The sequence below is a fragment of the Lycorma delicatula genome, chromosome 1 (assembly GCF_047948215.1).
Source record: "Lycorma delicatula isolate Av1 chromosome 1, ASM4794821v1, whole genome shotgun sequence".
Classification (NCBI taxonomy): Eukaryota; Metazoa; Arthropoda; class Insecta; order Hemiptera; family Fulgoridae; genus Lycorma; species Lycorma delicatula.
This window is the reverse complement of record NC_134455.1, coordinates 268,865,565-268,886,542: the sequence shown is the minus strand read 5'-3', so window position 1 is coordinate 268,886,542 and position 20,978 is coordinate 268,865,565. Positions and strand designations below refer to the sequence as shown.

Genomic DNA, 20,978 nt, shown 5'->3' with positions numbered 1-20,978 from the left:
GTCGTTACATAAATAAATATTTGTTATCACTAAATAAATATTTTTATAATTACTATAATTATTTAAATATAAAACTTTGACGTAAGGATCAAAATATTTCAAACATCCGCTTCAAAACGGGTAATGTGGGTAAATTAATTTAAACTAATAGAGTGTTTTTATCAGTTACTAAAACCATAAGTTGTATGATCTCAAATTATAATGTTATACTTATTAAACTGCTCTAATCTTAAAAATCTGTTGACTCATTTCTCTTTAAATTTGTTTTAATTATTATTATGTGGAAAATTAATGATTACGTTTAAAAATTAAGTTTTTAGTCTGTTTATCCCATGAAATGTGAAACGTCGCGGGTTTTTGTGAATTTGATTATTAGCATAAAGCAGCATGCGTAGATATTACTATAAAAGCAACATTACAATATATGGAAAAATCAAACAGACGGAAATGTTTTATAATAAAAATAATATTTTTTCGGTATAGTAATTTATGCTAATAATTGTTAATGTCTTTTCTGTCTTATCAGGTAACCAAAATTGCGCTACATTAAAAAAAACCCTTGTTCTATTATAAGTACATTCATTTTCATTTAGTTTTTAGCAACTGAAATTGTAGAACTATACATGCTGCTGTGTTTTGATAAGTAAACAATTTCAAAATGTGTTTCCTATCTTTTATAAGAGCAAAGAAGAAGTTGCTTTTTTTAGAGCAGCAGTTACGTAGAGAACGTATATATGAAGCTTTAAAAAAAAACTTTTGTTATCTAAAAATCTACTTTTCACGTAAAGTTAGTTAATCATTCATTTTTCTATCGTCTGTTAATGAAATAACTAAACGTTTAATTAGAAAGTCAATAAATGGTTTAAACGTGATAAATTTCTTTTTTTATTCCTATAAGTATATATCAAGTAAACATCAGTCTAAAATAATCGATGCAGGCAAATATTTTAACTTTACTGTATTTCGTTTCGCCATTTATTGATTGTAAAATATAACTTTTCAAATTTAGTTTTGTTTAGTCACGCGGAATATAAATCTGCGGGAAATAATTAAATTGTAATTTAATAGTGGTGTAGTTAATGTAAAATAATTTCCTAAAGTTATGGACTATTCTAATAAAATTCCGTAAAATCCTAAATCCTATTATCCTACATTCGTAGAATCATATAGAACTTTCAAAATCCCACACGCACGCGCGCGCGCACCAAACATATATACTGAATATTTTTTTTAACGTAACAAACTTTCTTTATGTTTAATAATCATAACTCGTAATAAACTAATTTTTTTTTCACTAGATCATTTGAACCAATTTTGTTTAAGAGACGTACACCTTCAGATTCAAATCTTTGTAACGGTACATGTAGGTTGTCGTTCAAAGTGATGTTTACCTGTCAAAATTTTTGAAACACTGATTTACAGTGAAAAAATCTGATACAATCTAAACTAACAATAAAGAATGAAAACATGGGAAATATGTTGAGGAACAAAATGGTAATATAATTAATTATAAATGCCAAAGAAATGATTGACTACATTTTAAGATTAATTTATCTAGAAAAATATATTTAAAACATCAGATAACAACAGATCTAATAAGAGTTTTTTAAATTTTCCTATTGCTTATCTCAAAATTTTCCTATTGCTTATCTGAAAGTCAAGTTTGGAGAATCGTACTCATTATGTATATCCTCTTGTATCTAGATAACAATTGAACAAATTTTTCATAGGAGAAGGTACAAGTATTAATTTAATATTTACTAATTACTTTGCTGACGCATAAAGTTTTTCTTATTGTATTTCTCAGTTATGAACTGACACGTCAACCAATTGCGTTAACTATGTTGAAACACGGTGTTCTTTCAAACACTGTAAAGATACACATTAGAAAAAAAATATGAAATTATATATATATATATTAGAATTAAAATCTTTTTAAATAAATGGTTCTTTAGGTTAAATGGTTCAGCGGGAACTGCGAATAGTTTTGGACCTTGTCTGTGCATGACGGAAAAAATGGAAGAAAACGTTAATTAGGATAAATCAAAGCACATCATATTCACCATGAGAAGGGGTGACTGTCCCATTGTAAATATGGAATAGAGAATATGAATAAAGAGTGTACGATACCTAGGAGTTCACTTAGATCGGCGTTTGGTCTACAAGTGTCACGCAAGGATGAAAAGAAAACAACTGAATGAAAATATAGGGAACTGAACTGGCTGCTACAGAGAAACTCACACCTCACGTTGTCCAATAAAGTTCTGATTTACAAACTTATCCTACAACCACACTGGACTTATGACGTGAAGTTGTGGGCGACATCAATTAGTAGTAACGTAGGTATCATACAACGCTTCCAAAAAAAATGTAACGAGAACACTTGCAGAGGAGCCATGGCTCACACGGAATGATGAGATACATGAATATTTGGAGCTTCCGACGGTTCGTGAAGTTGTAAGACAGCACAGTATTAAATGCCAACGTTTAGAAAATCACGTCAATTACTTAGCGATCAATCTGCTTGATGACAGAGGGGACGTCCGAAGGTTGAAGCACACGTCTCCATGTGCTTGACTTAGGATATACTGAATGAAAGTTTTCAGTTATCGCCAAATCGAGTGATATTATTTTGTTTACTTTATTTGTTTATTTTTTCGTTTATATATACAAGTTATTTTGTAATTTTTTTCGACTAGCTATCACTTGATTATTTATTTGTTTCTTTTATTGACTATTTACTAATTGGTTTTTTATTTGTTGTTTGTCTGTTTTTATGGACTACGAAATGTTGGCAGAAATATTTTTTTCCAATGAACTTTAAAATGATTATTGTAGGCTGACTTATTAGGGGAGAGTTCCTTAAGAACCCCCTATCATGTGCTTATTATCATACTATTTACTAATGGTTCCCCTTAAGGAGCCGATTGTAAATATATTGGTCGTATAGCAAAAAAATAAAAATAAATAAATAGATTGTTCTTAAATTTACTAAAGAATGCTTCCAAAACTTTTTTCGAATGAAAGGCTTCTATTTCATCCCTTGCTTAGTTGTTAAGGGGATATTGTAATTAGAGTACCCATATGAAATAACTATCACTTCTTTCTCATACCTGCAAGAGTTTGATTTTCAACCTAGAAAACTATCAGATTACGACTAATGTTGCAATCCAAGCATATAAATTTATTTTTATAATAAGATTTTAGTTTTCAAATTGTTACATTTACAATTTATTCTTTCTTCATCAACAACAGGTGGACGCCCGATTAGAAGAACACTATACTTTTTTTTAAAATGAAAATGAAATTTTGTTGGAGAAAAAATACCAAGTCGAATCCAGAATCTTACAGATGTAAGGCAAAGAGTACTCACTCAACCATGAATGTCAGTGTAATAGTAATAACATAAACTATTTGAAACAACTATACATAAACGATATATTATTAATGATTGGTTATAATTAAAACCAATAAAAAATCCAATAAAAAAGGGAAAAAATATTTTTTCCCTTCATAGTGAAATTTTATTGAATCTTTTTTATCATTGTTGTGGTGTAAATACACTGACATTTCTGTGAAAAATTCTTGCATTCATAACTATCAATGTATTCGCAGGGAAACGATATTACTTTTCTAGATAGGCTGCTACGTGAAATAGAAAAGTAGAGAGCGAAGTTACATAGGGAAATTATCTTGAATTCAATATATTCTACATCATTTATTGTTAACTATGAGAAAAAAATTTAAATAAATTAAATAAAAATAACAATATCGGTTTACTACAACCTACGAGCGTTGAGATTGCTTTGGGAATTTATTGTACTGCTATTACTATTCTATTATTGAGTTAACCTATTTCCTAGTTCTGTCTTTGAATTTATATTAAGTTTGTAGAGGTTTAGTAGGTAATTTTTATTTTATATGAATCATTATAAAATAAGTAACATTCTTTTTAATTCGATATTCAGTAATTAGTTGATAAAAATTCCTCTGAAATAAACTTTAGCCAAGAAGAGCAACTTTTTTGGAAATCGAGCGAAAGAAGAGAATTGTGCTGTACGAGAATTATTAAGTGTATGCTTATAAGAAAACACCATTTATTTATGTACTTGCGCCTGTACATTGTAAACGATTTATTTATGACTGTCGCATTTAGACATAAGTGCCCGGGTAAACGCTCTACATTCATAAATACAAGGGCATGGTTTGAAGCAGCGATATTATTGAACAATTAATTCTTTATTATTCAAAGCTAAATATCAGTACAAATAAATTTACATGAGTGTTACAACTGCGTAAATGCGCTTGAGTGAGTTTGAACGCGTTGTTTATCCATATAAGTGCACTTATTTTGTTTACGTAAATACGTACTCTCGTGAGTGGTGAGTCGACGTGTGTATTTATTGAAACGAGAATATTTATATTATATTAAATTATACCGAATGTTTATTCATGAAAATAACAGTGTACACTTACTGGAAATGAGTCACCCTTGTGTGAGTCACCCGATCAATAATCACCCCTGCTACTATCATCGCATCCACTCGCCACCCCTTCGACATCACCCTCACATCCACAACACACTCCCTACCTCTATCGTTCTCTTTCATTCTGACACTCGGCAGAGACTTACTTATCTCCCGCCATCAGAAAGGAGGACTGGCGTCTTGTTTATTTGCCTAATAATCGCTACCGAAGAGTTAAGTGCTTCTCCTTTCCCCAAACGTTATTTCCTAATTGAATTTTACCAAAAGCAAAATTTTTACTCAAATAACGATTATTTAATATAAATTATCCATTCCGTTTAAGGATTAAAAACTGTTATTAATATTATTAAATAATATTTATTACGTATAACAACGTAATAAAATAATATTTATCTATGACAATGGAGCGATTTCCCTACATTTATTATAAAATAAGGACGTTTATTTTCTTAAAATTTGCACATACGTAGAAGACGGTGAATACTATCCCTTAAAAATGTTAATAATAAACGTACATAGAGCACAAGTAAATTCTATTTGCAAATGCATTAGCTTCTTATAATATACAAGTGATCGTGTTAGCCTCATTTTACCGATACATGAATTAGCTTAAGAGAGCACATGAATATAAATGGTTACATAGATTCTTAAAATAAGAAAATCACAAAAATAAGGACTACATAGGTTTTATTTCCTAATACTTCCTATATTTAATGACTGATATTTTCTATATAACACTTAGAGTGCTGTAACAAAACTACAAAATAAACTCTGTCAAGAAAGAATATTATACTTAAACAAGGTTAAAATTAACAAAATAAGAGGGAACAAAAACAAACTTAATTGAGCTTATATAAAATAATAAAGTATCCTTTTTTCTCGAATCTGTTAACCTTCAATTCCTATTTGTTAATTTAAACTCCGGTGAATGTAGTATTCTGTACCACTCACATCCTGATCAAATGAAGAAATCATTTAATAAATTATTTAACCTATTGCTATTTATAAATTAAAATTTCTAAAGATCTCTGAACAAGGATAAAAGAAACTTTGCCACTGTTCCGTTCCATGTTGAGCCGGTTGGTGCTGCACTCTAGCATCTACTAGCGCTGGCCGGCGAGTTAGTCTCGTACGATCATTCGAAAGTCGGATCCCGCTTGGAGCGGTCATGATTTGTTTAAATGTAATATTTCATTCTAGTGCAGAATAATTTTATTTTGTAGTCTTGGCTTATAGTGTTTATTGATAATGTTCAATTGTATAATTTTGACTAATGTGTCTTTTATTCATCAGTCTAATGGGACTTGTATTTTCGATATTCAAAAAGTGTCTAATGTGACAAATTAAAATTTAACGATTCAAGAAGAATATGTGTTAGTTCATTTCATCATCTCAACCATCATTTTAAAATACAGTCCATACTTGCTCTACAACTTAAAAACCACGTATAATCAAAAATTTTTGTATTCTTATTTTATTCGAACGACTTCATCTTAAATCGGAAAGACAGCAGAAAATATTACATAGGTTTGTTTTATTACTTACATTATAAGATATTACTTTAATCTTTAAATTACACGATTTATCCAAGTTTCTAAGTAAAGTAACATTTTAATAGAGTTCTACATATAGTAATAATACACAATAAAATTGGAAATCCGGACTTCGGCTCAAAAGACAAAATATCAGTTGTTAACTTTTATTTGTTACAGCTGGTTCAAAGAAAAAAATATTAATGCATAATTAAATTTTCACACATTGTAATATTGGTTGTTTTTAATTGCTCTAAACATTTCTCAATCATATAATCAGTATGTATATTACAGTACTTAATCTAATTAAAAAAATTAAAATAAATTAACTATTCATAACTAAAGTTGATAGTTTTTGAAAAATAGCTGACAATAAAGAAAAGTTTAATCCAAAACCTTTGAAATCGAGAAAGAAAAGGAAAGGAATGATAAATTATTAACCGGTTAAAAGGATACATAAAGAAAGGTTTTAGGGCGTATCATAATGGCTTTATCCAAATTAAAGTCAAAAGCTTGAGATAAAAGGATTATGTTTCTTAAGTTTGCTTTTAACGTTTTGGAAATATTATAATAATGAAATAATATTTCGTACGATTACAGACAATGAATTTTAAAATGTAAACATTCAGTTTTTATAGTTATGAAACGAGTGGTTAGGTTTCAAATTCAAAACCCACCGGGTTGGTCTAGTGGTTAACGCGTCTTCCCAAATCAGCTGATTTGGAAGTCGAGAGTTACAGCGTTCAAGTCCTAGTAAAGCCAGTTATTTTTAAATGGATTTGAATACTGGATCGTGGGTACCGGTGTTCTTTGGTGGTTGGGTTTCAATTAACCACACATCTCAGGAATGGTCGAACTGAGAATGTACAAGACTACATTTACACTCATACATCCTCATTCATCCTCTGAAGAATTATCTAAACGGTAGTTACAGGAGGCTAAACAGGAAAAAAGAAAGGAAAGGTTTCAAATTCAAAGGAAAACATATGTATGTTATTTTTTGTTTAAATTACATAAGAGTATATTACATTATGTTTAAAATAAATTTTGTTTATGAATGGATTTTTGTAAACGTTTAATTATTTTTATACTGATATTAAATTAAAGATGATGTTCTTCAAAGGTTGCAGATTATATATACAATAGAAGCCAAATAGTTATAGGCCTACGCGATAACTAGACTACATGGATTATAAATTAATTGTTTTTAAGAACAAAAATTAAAAAAAAAGAATAAAAAGTTATAATAATAATAATAATAATAATAATAATAATAATAATAATAATAATAATAATAATAATAATAATAATAATAATATAAGTTAAATAATAATTAAGATGTGGTTATAAAAGTTCTGCTGGATCTGATATTTAATTAACTTACTACTTTAGTACATTATGCAACGAGCCTCTAATGATAGCCATTAATTCTCAAGTGCGAAGTAAGTTACGCATGAGCCTTGGTGAATGTCGTTAACAGTGCAACAGTGCATTAATGGCTATTATAGAGAGTTGCATACTGTATTTTTGTTACGGTTGAGAAAATATTGGGATTATTGTTTTACATCAGTGATGGAATACACTGTTTATGGAATATTTTTTAAACATTTTTCAAAAAATTATATTCAACAATATATTTCTGTGGCAATAATTTGCGTGGTATGTTCTGTCTTTTCTTTAATATCGATCGGTTTTAAAGACATTTCTTTCTCAGAATCCGACATAATTAACAAAAGAATAAACAGGGTAATATAGAAACTTAGCTACCTATTGGTGTACTTTCAGATTAACCTCTGCTTGCTAATTACTAAATAGATTAAAATCAAAGTAAAAAAAAAAACAGCCGATACATAAAACAGTACCTGCTTCTGATAGGTCAGTGGTTGAAAAAAATACGCTGTTGATTGCTTGAACATCTGTATCAAAATGAAAATCTGTTTCATAATGACCCACATTATGATAAAAGTTCCAGCGGCGTAATTCAAGTTATAATACAGCCGTAGGAAAATATTTTTTAATCTATCTCCATACATATTACGCAACAAAAGTGTTTCACACCTTATCTTCAGGTAAGATTAAATTGAACAAATGCTGTCTACTTAATAGTTTCTCCTCGGGAGATAAATTTTGGCTTTTAACCTATACTTTTATAGAGATGCGTATGTAATTAAGCTCCCTCCTTTTTTATAACTATAAAAACCGATAATTAAATGGGAGCATTCCGCTGATATTGGTACACTATGATAATTATAAAATGTTTACTGTACCTTTTGTCTTTCTACTATAAGGGATCTGAATTGGTTTAGATTAGTTTGATTAGATATAGTGGTTTAGACTGATTTTAATATAACTTTCCGGTTTAGACTAGGATTGTCTAAAACAGTATAATATATTTTTTTGATTAATAATTTGCTAATTTCATAATCATATTGTAAAAATGTTGTTTATTTTAACTTTTTTATATTTCATAAATATTGTTTGTTAGGCCAGTCGCTTAATTAATCTAAGTAATTAATTAGTTGATTATTAATAGTGTAAAATTAGTTAATAAATATTGCTTTTATATAATCGTAAGTGCGTTGTACCTTTATAATAACTACCTAATATCCTCCGATGATTTTTTTAACCATCAAAATGCCATATAATTATAGATTTTAATTTTCTTTATTCAGTGCTTTCTATTTTTGAATTAATCTTTACTGATTTTAATATAAGAGTAAGTTTTACTTTATTGTTACCTAAGGAATCGATACATAATTCTTATTAACTGAAAAAGAATTGTTATAATTGTGTAGAATGGAGAATAAAGGAATAAATCATCCTGCGGTACTCCCTCCGGCTGATAAATACAACTTTTGAATATATTTTTTGCTAATCTATCTAGGTTTAATTATTTGAAAATTACTAAATTGTTCTTGAACAGAAAAAAGTGTGTTTTAAGAAGTCTCCCAGAAAAGATAATGCGAAGCAATCGGATAATTATAAAATCGATAATATTTTCGATGAAATTTCAGATCCAAACGATAGTAGTAAAACTACTTTAACGTTCACATATTTCTTAGCTCGCTCAATTAATTATATTAAGTTTTATAATAGCTCAGTAGTTAAAAGCTGCTGAAAATAAATAATTAGGGTATCTTAAAATCACCTTATTAATAGATAGAATATTGACAGAATTATACATATATATATATATATATATATTATCATCGTGAAATTAATTTCAAGAAATTCGTTCAACAAAACTTTTTAATTTTGGAAATACTTCCAATTAGAAAAAAAACTGAAGATGGAATAACGAAAAAATTTACTTTTGTTATTTGTTTATTATTAATATTATAAAATTACCTTATTATTATTTTATTACATTCATTTTTTTTTATTAATAAAGGTATTACATTTTTATACTTTTATTCCGTTTTTTAGTTAAATTCTGTTTCAGGGAAGGAATAAATAAATTAATTGTTGCGTTTGGAATCTTAAGTATGTTTTTAAAATTAAAATTTGTTCGTCTATAATAGCACTATATCAGATCGTTCATTTGAACTTGCAGAAAGTAAAGGATTTGTTTAATTATTCCCTTGAATTTTTTTAAAAGAAGTAGTATCTTTAAATTCTTCAAAACTAAATTAATAATAACATTCTCCTGTAGTAAATATTTTCTACGTTTTAATGAAATATTATGCTAGAAAATTTAACCGTTTTTCAGTGCATTTTTGCGTTCGACTGTATTTTCGTTTATTTTTACGCAATTTCCTGTAATTAAATTTTTCTCAGTACAATTCTTTAACAAATTATTACTTTTTAGTACCTTTATTTATAGTCTATAATTTAATTTTTTTTCTCTTTTTCTGAAAGAAACATTTGAATTCACATCAAACATAAAATTAATAAATAATATTGTCAAAACGCATTGTTTTCTTTAAATGAGATAGTATCTTAAAAAAATTTAGCCTCACCGTTTAAAGATTCTCTAATAAAGAAAGCGTATGCGTATAAGTCTCTCAATTAATGAAATCGTGCTTTTTCAGAACGGAAAAATTAATGTTATTAAAAGCCTTAAAAATATTTTTATCATGTGTTACTCTAGAACTAACCTACGTTGTAATTCTCAATTTGCAAATGTGTTGTAATTATTATTATTAACCAATGAATTACGTGGACCATATTCCAGCACCAATAATGTAAAGAAGCCATAATGTAAAGAGCTATGTGGTAACTGTACAGCGATTAGCTTCCAATGCTAGTGCTAGGTCCTGCAGAAACTAAACCGTTTTGCAAAGTACCTAACTACCGACTGCATGCTGTGTATTCATTTATCTCTTCGTTATCTAACTACCTCTTCTGTAAACAGAAATTACTTCCTTTTAGTGAATCAAGAACAACTTCATTACTAAATAGGTGTTTAAATTGATTAATGTGAAAACGTTTTAATTTTCAATTAACATAATATGAAATAAACCTGTATAATATATTCAACGTAAGTTCTGCAGAATTTTCATTCCAAATAAAATAAATTACTCTACGATAATATTATAACAAGACCGAAATAGTGACCTGAGTAACGGATTCCTGCCAATAAGAAGAAAGTACTAAAAAATATAATAATGGGAGGAATACAGAAAGGCGCTAAAAGAAACCGTTTTATTAAAAGTAACAGGTCCGTTTAAAATGGTCCTTTGTAATACTGCCCACTGTACCGTGAGAAGAGTTGCCGGACCAAGGTTAGGAATGCATGGGAACGAAAGGGCTCGTTCGATCGTTCTCACGCTTGGAATTGGCTCCGGTCCGAAAGGTAAAGAGGATAGGTGTATAAATACTTCGGGGAAGACCAGTTAAAAATCAGTTCCGCGAGGAGTATCTGCGATGTGAGTCCTGCGAATCAGTCCGCGAGAGTATTTTACGTGGAGGTTAGTGAAGGAGCGAATTTCAAAGTGAACTATGTCGGCGCGATTAAGGTGACTTCACAAGTAATAGTTAGGTGAGTTACTGTAAGACTATAAGTGAAAGATATAATTTATTAAAATTTCATTCATAAAATGTTAGGGTACTTTTATTTGTGAACAGAAAAAGTATTTGCAGTTAAAGAATATTATACTTGTCTTATCTATTGTACTATTGTTGTTCATACAAGACTAGTCGTTAAAAATGTTAAGACTAGCGGTCATGTAATGAATGATGTCTTTTATCAATTGGACTGAATTCTAATATTCATTATGTATCTTCCTGGGAATAAATCCTAACGATTACTTTAAATTCTGTTTTGTATGTAACCTCTGTTTTTTATTATTATTATTGACGTTTAATATTATTATTTACTGTTACCATTATTGTCATTATTATAAATCTTATTGTAAGATTTTTGTTTTTATTTTCTGTTGTAATTATTACTATTATTCCGATTATTATTGTGGTTGTGATTACTATACTTTTTCATTAGTCAATACCATTGTCATTATTATTAGTATTGATCTGCCTTGTTTTAATTATGTTTTTAAACCAATAAATTGTAATTATATACATATTTTCAATTTTCAATCTTTCAGTATTCTCATCAAGCCGCGAACACGTGACAGTATAAAATATGATAAAAAGCATTACGGTTAAGATAATTTATAACAAATAATCATGATCCGAATTTACAAAACTTATAAATTTTGTCTAAACTATAAGTTTCTATATCAGTTTGTAATAATAAATAAACATAAAAGTAAATTAGATTCATCGGAACTGATTTCATATTTTATTTTAAAATAGCATCAAAAAATATAATTAAAGTTTCATTGATTTTTAAATTACAGTTTGTAAACGTCAGTGAAAAAAATATTTATTATTCATCGCAGTTAGATGTTAGATATCTCTTTTGTTTTCTAATACAATTTGAATTCCACAATATTTAAACTTCATAATATTACTAGTATATTATGAAGTTTATAAAGTTATAAAGTAATATATATAAACTGCGGATGCACTCAATAATTTTAAATTTTATTATGTTAAATTTTTATTAGAAATATCCATCTGATGAAATGGTGATTACGATGTAAATCCTATTGCTAGAATGCAATTTTAAAGTATAGGAGTAATATAAATGTAAGGGAATAATGTAATGTGTGTACGTTTATATTTTAAATTAATTGAGTGATAATTAGTTATTAAATTAAAATTATTTTCAAGAGAGTTACAAGGTTATAGCAATATACACAGTTTGAAAAATATATAAAACAAATTTGAAGAAATGTTTTACAGCAAATAGCGACTATTTACCTTTAGATGGAGTGATACGGGGATGAGATAAAATAAATATGTGAAAGATTCAAGTAGGCTGTCTATTTTGAGAATGTTGAGACTACAGAATCTTTAATCCTCTCCACTTCACTTTCCTCTGTTTTAATAAGAAAAAAGAAGAAAAAAAAACACGTTTACTCCTACGTATAGATTCTATCCGATTATACCTTATATTAGCTTGAGAAAGATATCTAAAAATAATACTGCGTAACAAAGCTGGAAATAGAAAAAAACCTTGAGAACCAATAGCTGATTCTCATTGAAACAGCAGCAAATTGAAGCATAAAAATTATTCCTTAAGGAAAATAAAAAAAACACCAAAAACTCAAGTACTCGATACTAAAATTTTACATTAGGAAATAAGGTATATATTTCATAGCAAATTACGTTAATTAATGTAGATACTACCGGTTACGAAATTTTTATCGTTTTTACCGTGAGTAGCCGTTTACAATTACCTCTTCAGTCAAGAATGGGGACCGCTCTGTGCAGGTCATTGGTTTATTGTCATCAAATCTACGTATGGTTCCAGTTAATTGGGACTGATTGTAGATAAAAATAACTTTAGTGGCAAAAAAAAAATACATATTATAATTTCTACAAATAATTATCTGTTTAATAAATTACAGTAAAGTGGTTTCTTCATTCCATTACTCTTGAGGTGAAATACGTATGTTTTTTTTCGGATACTTCTTTCTTACAGGGGGAAAAGTAGATGTGGGAAGTAAATTTTATTTATTCCTAATTGTAATTACATATGTGTACGTGGGCGGAAATGGAAATGTTCGTTTAAAAAGTAAATTTTGGAAACTAGAATTCAGTAATTAATTATTATATTTATTGCTTACTATAAACACATTATTTCATTCTTAGTTTAGTATTCTGCCGAATAAAATACTATTTCATTATAGTATATAGTATATAGAACGTTTATTTTGTACTTCGAATTGTCATAATGGTTGTAGGATTATATAATAATAAAATAATAATTTAGATGCTAATAACAATAATTATTAATAAATTTCTATGGAGTTTAATGAGAAAAAGTATTTGAAAAAATCAGGTATCTTATGAAACGTTATTTTTCCTACTGGTTATATGAAAGTATTATTTTCTTGGTTATTTATTAAGTAGGCCTTATCTGAGAAGCCACTTCAAAGATAATTACTACCTTTTATACAATTATTTTTATAATTTACTGCGATGTTTTTTCTGCTACTCGATTTAGAAAAGACATAAGTAAATTTTGAACGATGATTCATTTATTTGTATAAAATTTAAAATAACGGTTAATATTAATGGAATATCAAGTGAAAAAATTTTCTTTATTCAGTAGATAAACTCACTGGAATCACTTCTATCTATAAAAACCTAATTAATAAAAACTTTTAAATAAAAAATATCGGATCAGGAACTCAAAATTAATTTTTTAAGAATTTATGTGTCTTGTAATGATACAAAGATTTAACACAACAATAATAATATAGGATATTAATTGTAATGAAAACAATGTTTTTTATTAATACGTAAATATTGCTACATTAATGGATGAAACTTGATTCAATCATTGCTTTAATGAACTTAAAGATTAAAATAAAAATAAATTAGTAGAAATATGCTGAAATAAAACAAATTTTAGCAATTTTATCATTCTCAATGAATGGTCTCCATTAAAGAACTGAAAAAAAAACGGTTACTATTTAGTAACCATAATCGTAAGCCGTACAATCGCATTCTTAGTCACAGTATTATTAGTGACTGAAATATATTTGACAAAAAATTACGAATCTCAATGAAGTTTTTGATTACTTGATTATTTAGGCAGGATTGTAGGCTGCTTATATGTTTTGGCAATATTTAATTCAAAAACAAAACGAAAAACTGTGCTTTTTTTTAAATGAAAAATATTAAACTTTGATTCCATGGTTTACATAATTATTACGAATATTTAAATTAGTTCAGATATTACTATAATAATTTCATTATTACAGAACCATTAATTTTACACGTGATTTTCGGATATTTATGTTTATTTTTGTGTTAAGCTTTAATTATAAAATTGGAAAATTCTTTCTTCTGTGTTATGGACATAAGGCACTTTACTAACCCTTGTTCAGAATAGTAATCGTGTCCTAAATGCTTAACTTCTGTTTTATTGCTAAATGCTAGTTCATGCAATCGGCAGTTTGTAATTGAACAACAAAATAATTTAAAGGGTGACTTTAAATTTCCTTTGCTGCTATTCATAAATAATAATTTCCCCCCCCCCCCACACAGTCCTTCAACACCTTTGATGTATTTCTTCTTCCTTTCCATTCTATTAGGGTCTGACCAGTTTTATAAGAGGTTAATTTTTTTAATGTCTGTTACTAGATTATTATTTACGATGAAACAAATTTTCGATTCGAAAACTAAAGACGAAGATTCTAACGAGGACGGAGGTAAGTTATCCCCGATATTATCCTCAAAATTAAATGAAATTTGAAAGAAAGAAAAGTATTTTAATTCATATTAACTAATTTTTTTAACTGTTCAATTAAAGTTATTAAGCTATAAAATCACATATAACTTACAAAAAAAATCCCATTCGGCGAAGGTAGATTTCACCAGTGCTAAGTAGGGCAGTAAAAAGATTTCCACCTTAAAGGTAAAAAAACTTCAAATTTACTAAATACGACAATGGCTGCATGTGAAAAAAAGTTTTACATGTTTAGCATACGACAATCCGCATCTTCTTACAATTCCGGCAAAGTTTTGGTCATCACTTGCCGGTTGGTCATGTCAAAAGTTGTTTCAGACAAAGGTTTTAGGTAATGTTTAGAGGATTAACGATTACTTTAAACCGATTCGATATTGTGTCTATTAAGGGAGGTATAATATTTTTTGTCTTCGAAATCCCATTTTTTCCACCCCCTGGGCCAATGGTTGGTGATATCAAAAACCTTTACTTAAATAAATTTTAGACCTTTATCCAAAGAATAGTAGGAACTTTAAATTAATTCGATATTTTATTTAATAAGAAAGTTATAGCAATTTCTTTTTCGAAGAAGCCCCTCCTACAATTACCACCCCTATGGTCCGATTTTTCCCATTAACGTACTCAATCGAGATTTTGGGTCGTTATATTTTATCTATCAATTTTACAGTGATTGTCACAAAATTAACAGCAGTTAGTGTCCTCAAGAAAGTGAAATATATATATACATATATATATATAAATGTGTATATGAACTTTTGAACTGACATGATTTTGGGATCTGGGATGTGAAACGCGAAGATATTTCGAAATTCGTCGGAAGTCGAATCACGGTACCCATTACAATAAGTAGCTTTCTTATGAAATCTACCTAAAAAGACGTTAAAGTTATATTTACTGTGTTTTGCTACTGCTAAGTTACTGTAGAAGACTTATTAATTAAAATAATGAAAAAGAGATCATGCAGCAAAAAAAGGCTTTGATTCAGTACATGAAGTATATTTTATACAACTTATTACAAAGTATAATTCAGTCATAGTAATGTTTCTTCTCTTCCTTAGGCAAGGCTTTAAAGCAGACGTAAGTTGTATGAAAAGTTTTATAACATGGGTTATTTTCTATTAAATAACAAAAAGTAATAGATAAATTAAAAACTATATTAATCTTTGCAAAAAGTCTAATCAATAAGTAACAATACGCACTAAATGGAATAAACAAATAATAGCTTCGTCATGCAAAAAAGAAGAAGGTAAAAATATAAACATTTCGGGTTGTAGCTTTGAAGCGCAAAAGACAAAAAAGTTTGTAATATTATAAAATTTCTTTAACCTAGTTATTGATTTTCAAAAATTCTCTATTGAATAAACAAATTTTGTTTACAATTCTACACAGACACACACAGCGCGCGCGCGCGCGAGCTCATGCACACACTTCTTATGCCAATAAATATACATCTCTCCTTTGCTAGCCATGAAATTAGAAATAACTTAATAATATATGCTAAATATTTTATTGATATATCCTTTCAACGATATTTTGTAAGTGGTAGTTATTTTCATTGGTTCCAGAGTTACACCCAAAGTAAAAATTAATGAAATATTTGGAATTTACAAGGGAGGGAACATCGGTTCGAATCAGACTTCATCTTCTTTACTTTTTTTTAACGTTTTTTTCAATTTATATTTTAACTTTTTTTTTAATTTAAATATTTTGTTTTATTAATTAACGCCCAAAAATTTTACATAAATATTAATTCAATAATAACAATAAAAAAAATATATATGATTAAAAATCAGAAGTTATTAGTGAAATAAAAGTTTATGTACTTTTAAAAATGTGTATATGTAATTTAATGGGCATTATTACATATGTGAATATGTAATAGATTTGGTAAAACACCTGATTATTTAATATTAATTAAAAATTATAATTTAGAATCGAATTATTTTTGGATTTTCTAGTTTAGTTATTGTTGGAATTTCTGTTTAATTTTATCTACATTAATTTTAACTCCAGAGTGACTGAGAAACAGACCATAACAAGAACAAAATATACACTAAGGCATACATGCCCGATCTTTAATGAATTGCAAAAAATTATTATCTTTTAGTGCATTACTCCTCTGATATTGTCGGACAATATTCTCCTTAAGTCGGAGTTGATCATCATTTCGTCTATTTGATTTTGTTACCCTCAATTATTTAATCGTTCTTTGGTTTCATATAATTCTTCTGACCTTAATTTGTGAACACGTTCTCTAATTTTTCAAATTTTCTTCCTGTATGATAGTTTCTTTTTCATTTTCGATTATTCACTAAATAATCCAATAATAAAAACTGAATATTTTACACCGTAAGGTCAAAGTTAAGATTTGTAACCAGTATACAGGAGTTCACTAAACGGAATAGTTTAATTATTATTAACTCTTATTTATAAGACACCAGAAATCTAATTTTTTATTAATCAGCAACTCTCGAAGATACAAATAATACTGATCTAGTAATACGAGTAATAAAGAGACTTTTACTCCATCCTAATATTTCATGTACGATTGTTGAATTTATAATCGTGTAAATATTTGATGTTAATAAAAACTAATATTTCATAAATTGTGTAACTATCCACTTTATTGAAGAACTGGAGGATCGTATCTCACTTTCAAGTGAAATAAGTTTAAATGAATGCTGCAAAAAATGTGTATATGTAATCTAATAGACTTAGGAACAAATTTAATAGACGAAACTCATGTGGTGTCCACATTAGATTTTTTTATTCAAGTAAAAACGAGTACAATTTCTCTCAGACGATTAGCCGATAAACTCAATAAACTAATAAATTAGTTGGGATACGAAAAAGAAAATTTATAACGTATGAAGAGTACCGTGCCTGACCAAGGTTCAATCCAGGATCTTCTGTTCTAAGGCCTAGGCGCTACCACTTCGCCACGGAGATTGGCATTTTCCAATTTATTATTAAGTTAATTTCTCTATCAGTCAAAAAATCCAAGTGTTGGCAATCACACCATTACGCACTTAAACATAATATTTGTTAAGACTATGTATAAACAATTATCATGAGATGGTAATTACCTTACAATTTACAGTTTATGTAAAGGTATATCTTAATACTTTTATTTTGTAAAAGATAAATTATATTACTCTTTTAACTTTTATCTATATTGAGCTCAATATTTCCTTCATATAAAATTTTTAGGATGTTGTGGCAATCTTAGATGTTTAAACATCTAGATTATGTTAATTTTTAACTAATACAATATAAATATAACTGATTAGTTTTATATTTTTGCGAAGAAAACGAATAAATTGTTTCTTATGCTGAAATATTTTTAAAAGTACGTAATCTAAATTTCCATATAATTATTTTGTGTGGTTATTACACGATATCCGCAAAAGATTTCTTGCGGATTATTATTTATTTCACCTCGAAAAAATAACGTATTTTTCTGAAAGATTTCCAGAAATACAAAAATGGGAAAATTATACATATTTTATATTTTATACTTGTGTACCTTATGTATATGTACAATTTATATCTCTTGAATTTTAAACGATAATTTTTGGTGCAATTACTCATCAATGAATTCAGATGAAATAAATTTCTGGATTATTAACCGAACGTTTTGTGAAATTTAAAAATTTGCTTAACAAACTTTGCTGCTTTTCGTTTCCTTTACTAGAAGGCTGTATTAATAAAAGATTTTATTCATATATTAGTCACAAGTTATATTTTTTATCGAATTTTTTTTTTAAGAATATGAAACGGTTCCTCCTTTTAATAAAATGTTGCAACATGTGTCGCATGTTCCATATCAGTGTGCTGAAAGAAATTTTAAAAGATTTTGTAGAACACAATATACCTCATAAATATTGAACTTACTGATTTTCAAAAAAATTCCAAAAAAAAAACACTTTAGTCACAAAATAATTCGTTGTCTACCATTGTAAGTAAATAAGATTGAAGAGCACGCTTAGGCGAGTAATTCAGTCGGAATTTTAATTCGAAGAGCCGTTTTCCATCGACGTAAGGAATCAACACATGCAGCGATATAAGTCTTAAAGCGGTGGTGTGAATCACAAATATAAGAGATCAATTTTAGTTAAAATGTTCAGTAATACCTATCAAAATTATGATTTCGTAGCTACTTTAAACAAAAATTATTACTTTTTACGTTTACTTTTCTCATGAATATTTCTATTTATTTTAATTTTACTTATACAACATTAATAACACTTTAATAAACTATTGTCATTTTTTATTTATATTTTTTAATATTATGTGTTAAAAAATGGGAAAGAAGATACATGTTCTGATAGAAATTGAAGAAAAATGTAATCGAAAATTTTATAATGATTTTCAGCACGAATATTATTTTTGAAAGAAAAAAGAATTATAAAAAATGTTACCGTAAATAGTAGAAAAAAAAACACAAAAATTAAACAGAGAATTTTTAGGAAGATTTTTGCGAAATGGATTAACATTAAGTTTGGAAATGGATTAAGTTTGGTATTGTTACCAGCATTTTCATCCATCAATTAAAAAACCATTCATACTTGTATAAGAAAAAGGGGATACATTATATTATTATAATATATTTATTAAATAAAAAACATTATATAAGGTAATACTATTAAATAAAATTACGTCATATAGTAACGAATATGTTAATGAATTAATCAACAAACGAAATAAGTTATCATTAGTTAATTAAGATAAGTTAGGTTTTTATTACACGAAAATCAATCAAAAAACTATATGCAGAGTACTATGAAAGTTTTTCGTGCCCGACATACTTCCTTAAAAATTACAATTCTATAAATTAAAATAAAATCTATTTAAATGGAAATAGTAGTATGTTAAGTGATACATAAAGTAACCGCATATACATGTCATTAAATATAAATAAATGTAAAATATAGCCCCAAAACAATTTGTTCAACCTTTATCGTAAGTATAAAAAGAATTATAGAATTCACAATTTAGAGTAGAAATAGAAAGATTATTTGTCTATAAACAAGCAGAATTATAAAATTTTTATCCAGAAATCAAAGTTGTATTTCAGAAGAGCGAACAACACAAAAAGTCAGTATTAAAAAGAAAAAAATATCTTTGTTTATCACTCGTCAATATTAAATAAATAAGGATTGTAAAAATTAATCAGAAAAAAGAAAAGAATAATTGCAGTCAATAATTCAGGGTTGAAATTTTCTCGATGTTAATGACGATAAATAAGAATCTGTTGGTTGCATTACATATTCTCTTTAATAATATCCTATTAAAATATATGCAGAAATTTAAAATATAAAATGAAAATTTTGAGTAACATACATACTCGCTACTTGTTAACAAGTATATAAAAATATTTATTACACATATAAGCATTATTTGGTCTGTATATCTTTTTGCAGTTGTAATTTCAGCTTAAATAATACAATTTAAAATGCCTATATAAATAATAACATTCGAGCAAAATCATTACAAACAATTTTTTAAATAACAGAATGAATTATAGTAAACAAATCATAATATTATATTACATTTTACGAAAAATGCCGTTATATATTGTAATTCCCATACCCGTATGTTTGTATTAATTTTAAATCTACATCAAAAACTCATAAAAATTACCATTCAAACCAACATATTATAATATACATGCAATACAAAAGACTTAAAATAAACGAACATGCAACGAATGTATTTTTTTTTTAGTGTATAGAATGAAAAATCAATAGCGGGTAATAAAATTTGCGTGTAAATAATTTACAATCAGTAACTACAAATAACTGACTTTGTTTTGAGCCTTATTAATCCACATGCAGCCGCAGCGCGAATTACACGGCACTGGTCACTAGCCAAGTACCTAACCTTTAACTACGTGAATGCCTGCTCCGTATAAACTGAGGCATTAGTTCTTGACAGTCAATATCGAGCGTGACACTTCTGCCAACTGAACCTTACAAAAACTCCCGTATCTTCTGAACAACTAACCTCAAACCGGGTAGAACGCCTTTAATTATCAAGATAAATAATTGTTCCGAACAGTTAAAAAGGATTTCTGAACGTTTTAATTTATTTCTGTAGTCTGTAATGAATCTAATATTTATGTACTTTAAATCCTGTGGAACTTGTAAAATAAAATGTTAAGTTGTATGAAACTTGACTGTTAAAATCTTA

At 27.6% G+C, this 20,978-nt stretch overlaps 1 protein-coding gene across 8 annotated transcripts in view; it reads right to left on the bottom strand.

The window, feature by feature from the left end:
- LOC142331252 (follistatin-related protein 5-like) overlaps nt 1–20,736 on the bottom strand; it is a 411,468-nt gene extending 390,732 nt beyond the window's left edge. For 4 of the 8 annotated variants that reach the window (XM_075377011.1, XM_075377037.1, XM_075377041.1 and 1 more), the window contains exon 1: nt 20,593–20,735. In XM_075377011.1, coding sequence (XP_075233126.1) covers nt 20,593–20,619 — 27 coding nt within the window. In that variant the 5' untranslated portion in view covers nt 20,620–20,735. Of the gene's footprint in view, nt 1–20,592 lie in introns of all 8 variants that reach the window. The other 4 variants (XM_075377020.1, XM_075377029.1, XM_075377064.1 and 1 more) reach the window with 2 other exon arrangements.
- Between the last annotated feature and the right edge of the window lie 242 nt (nt 20,737–20,978).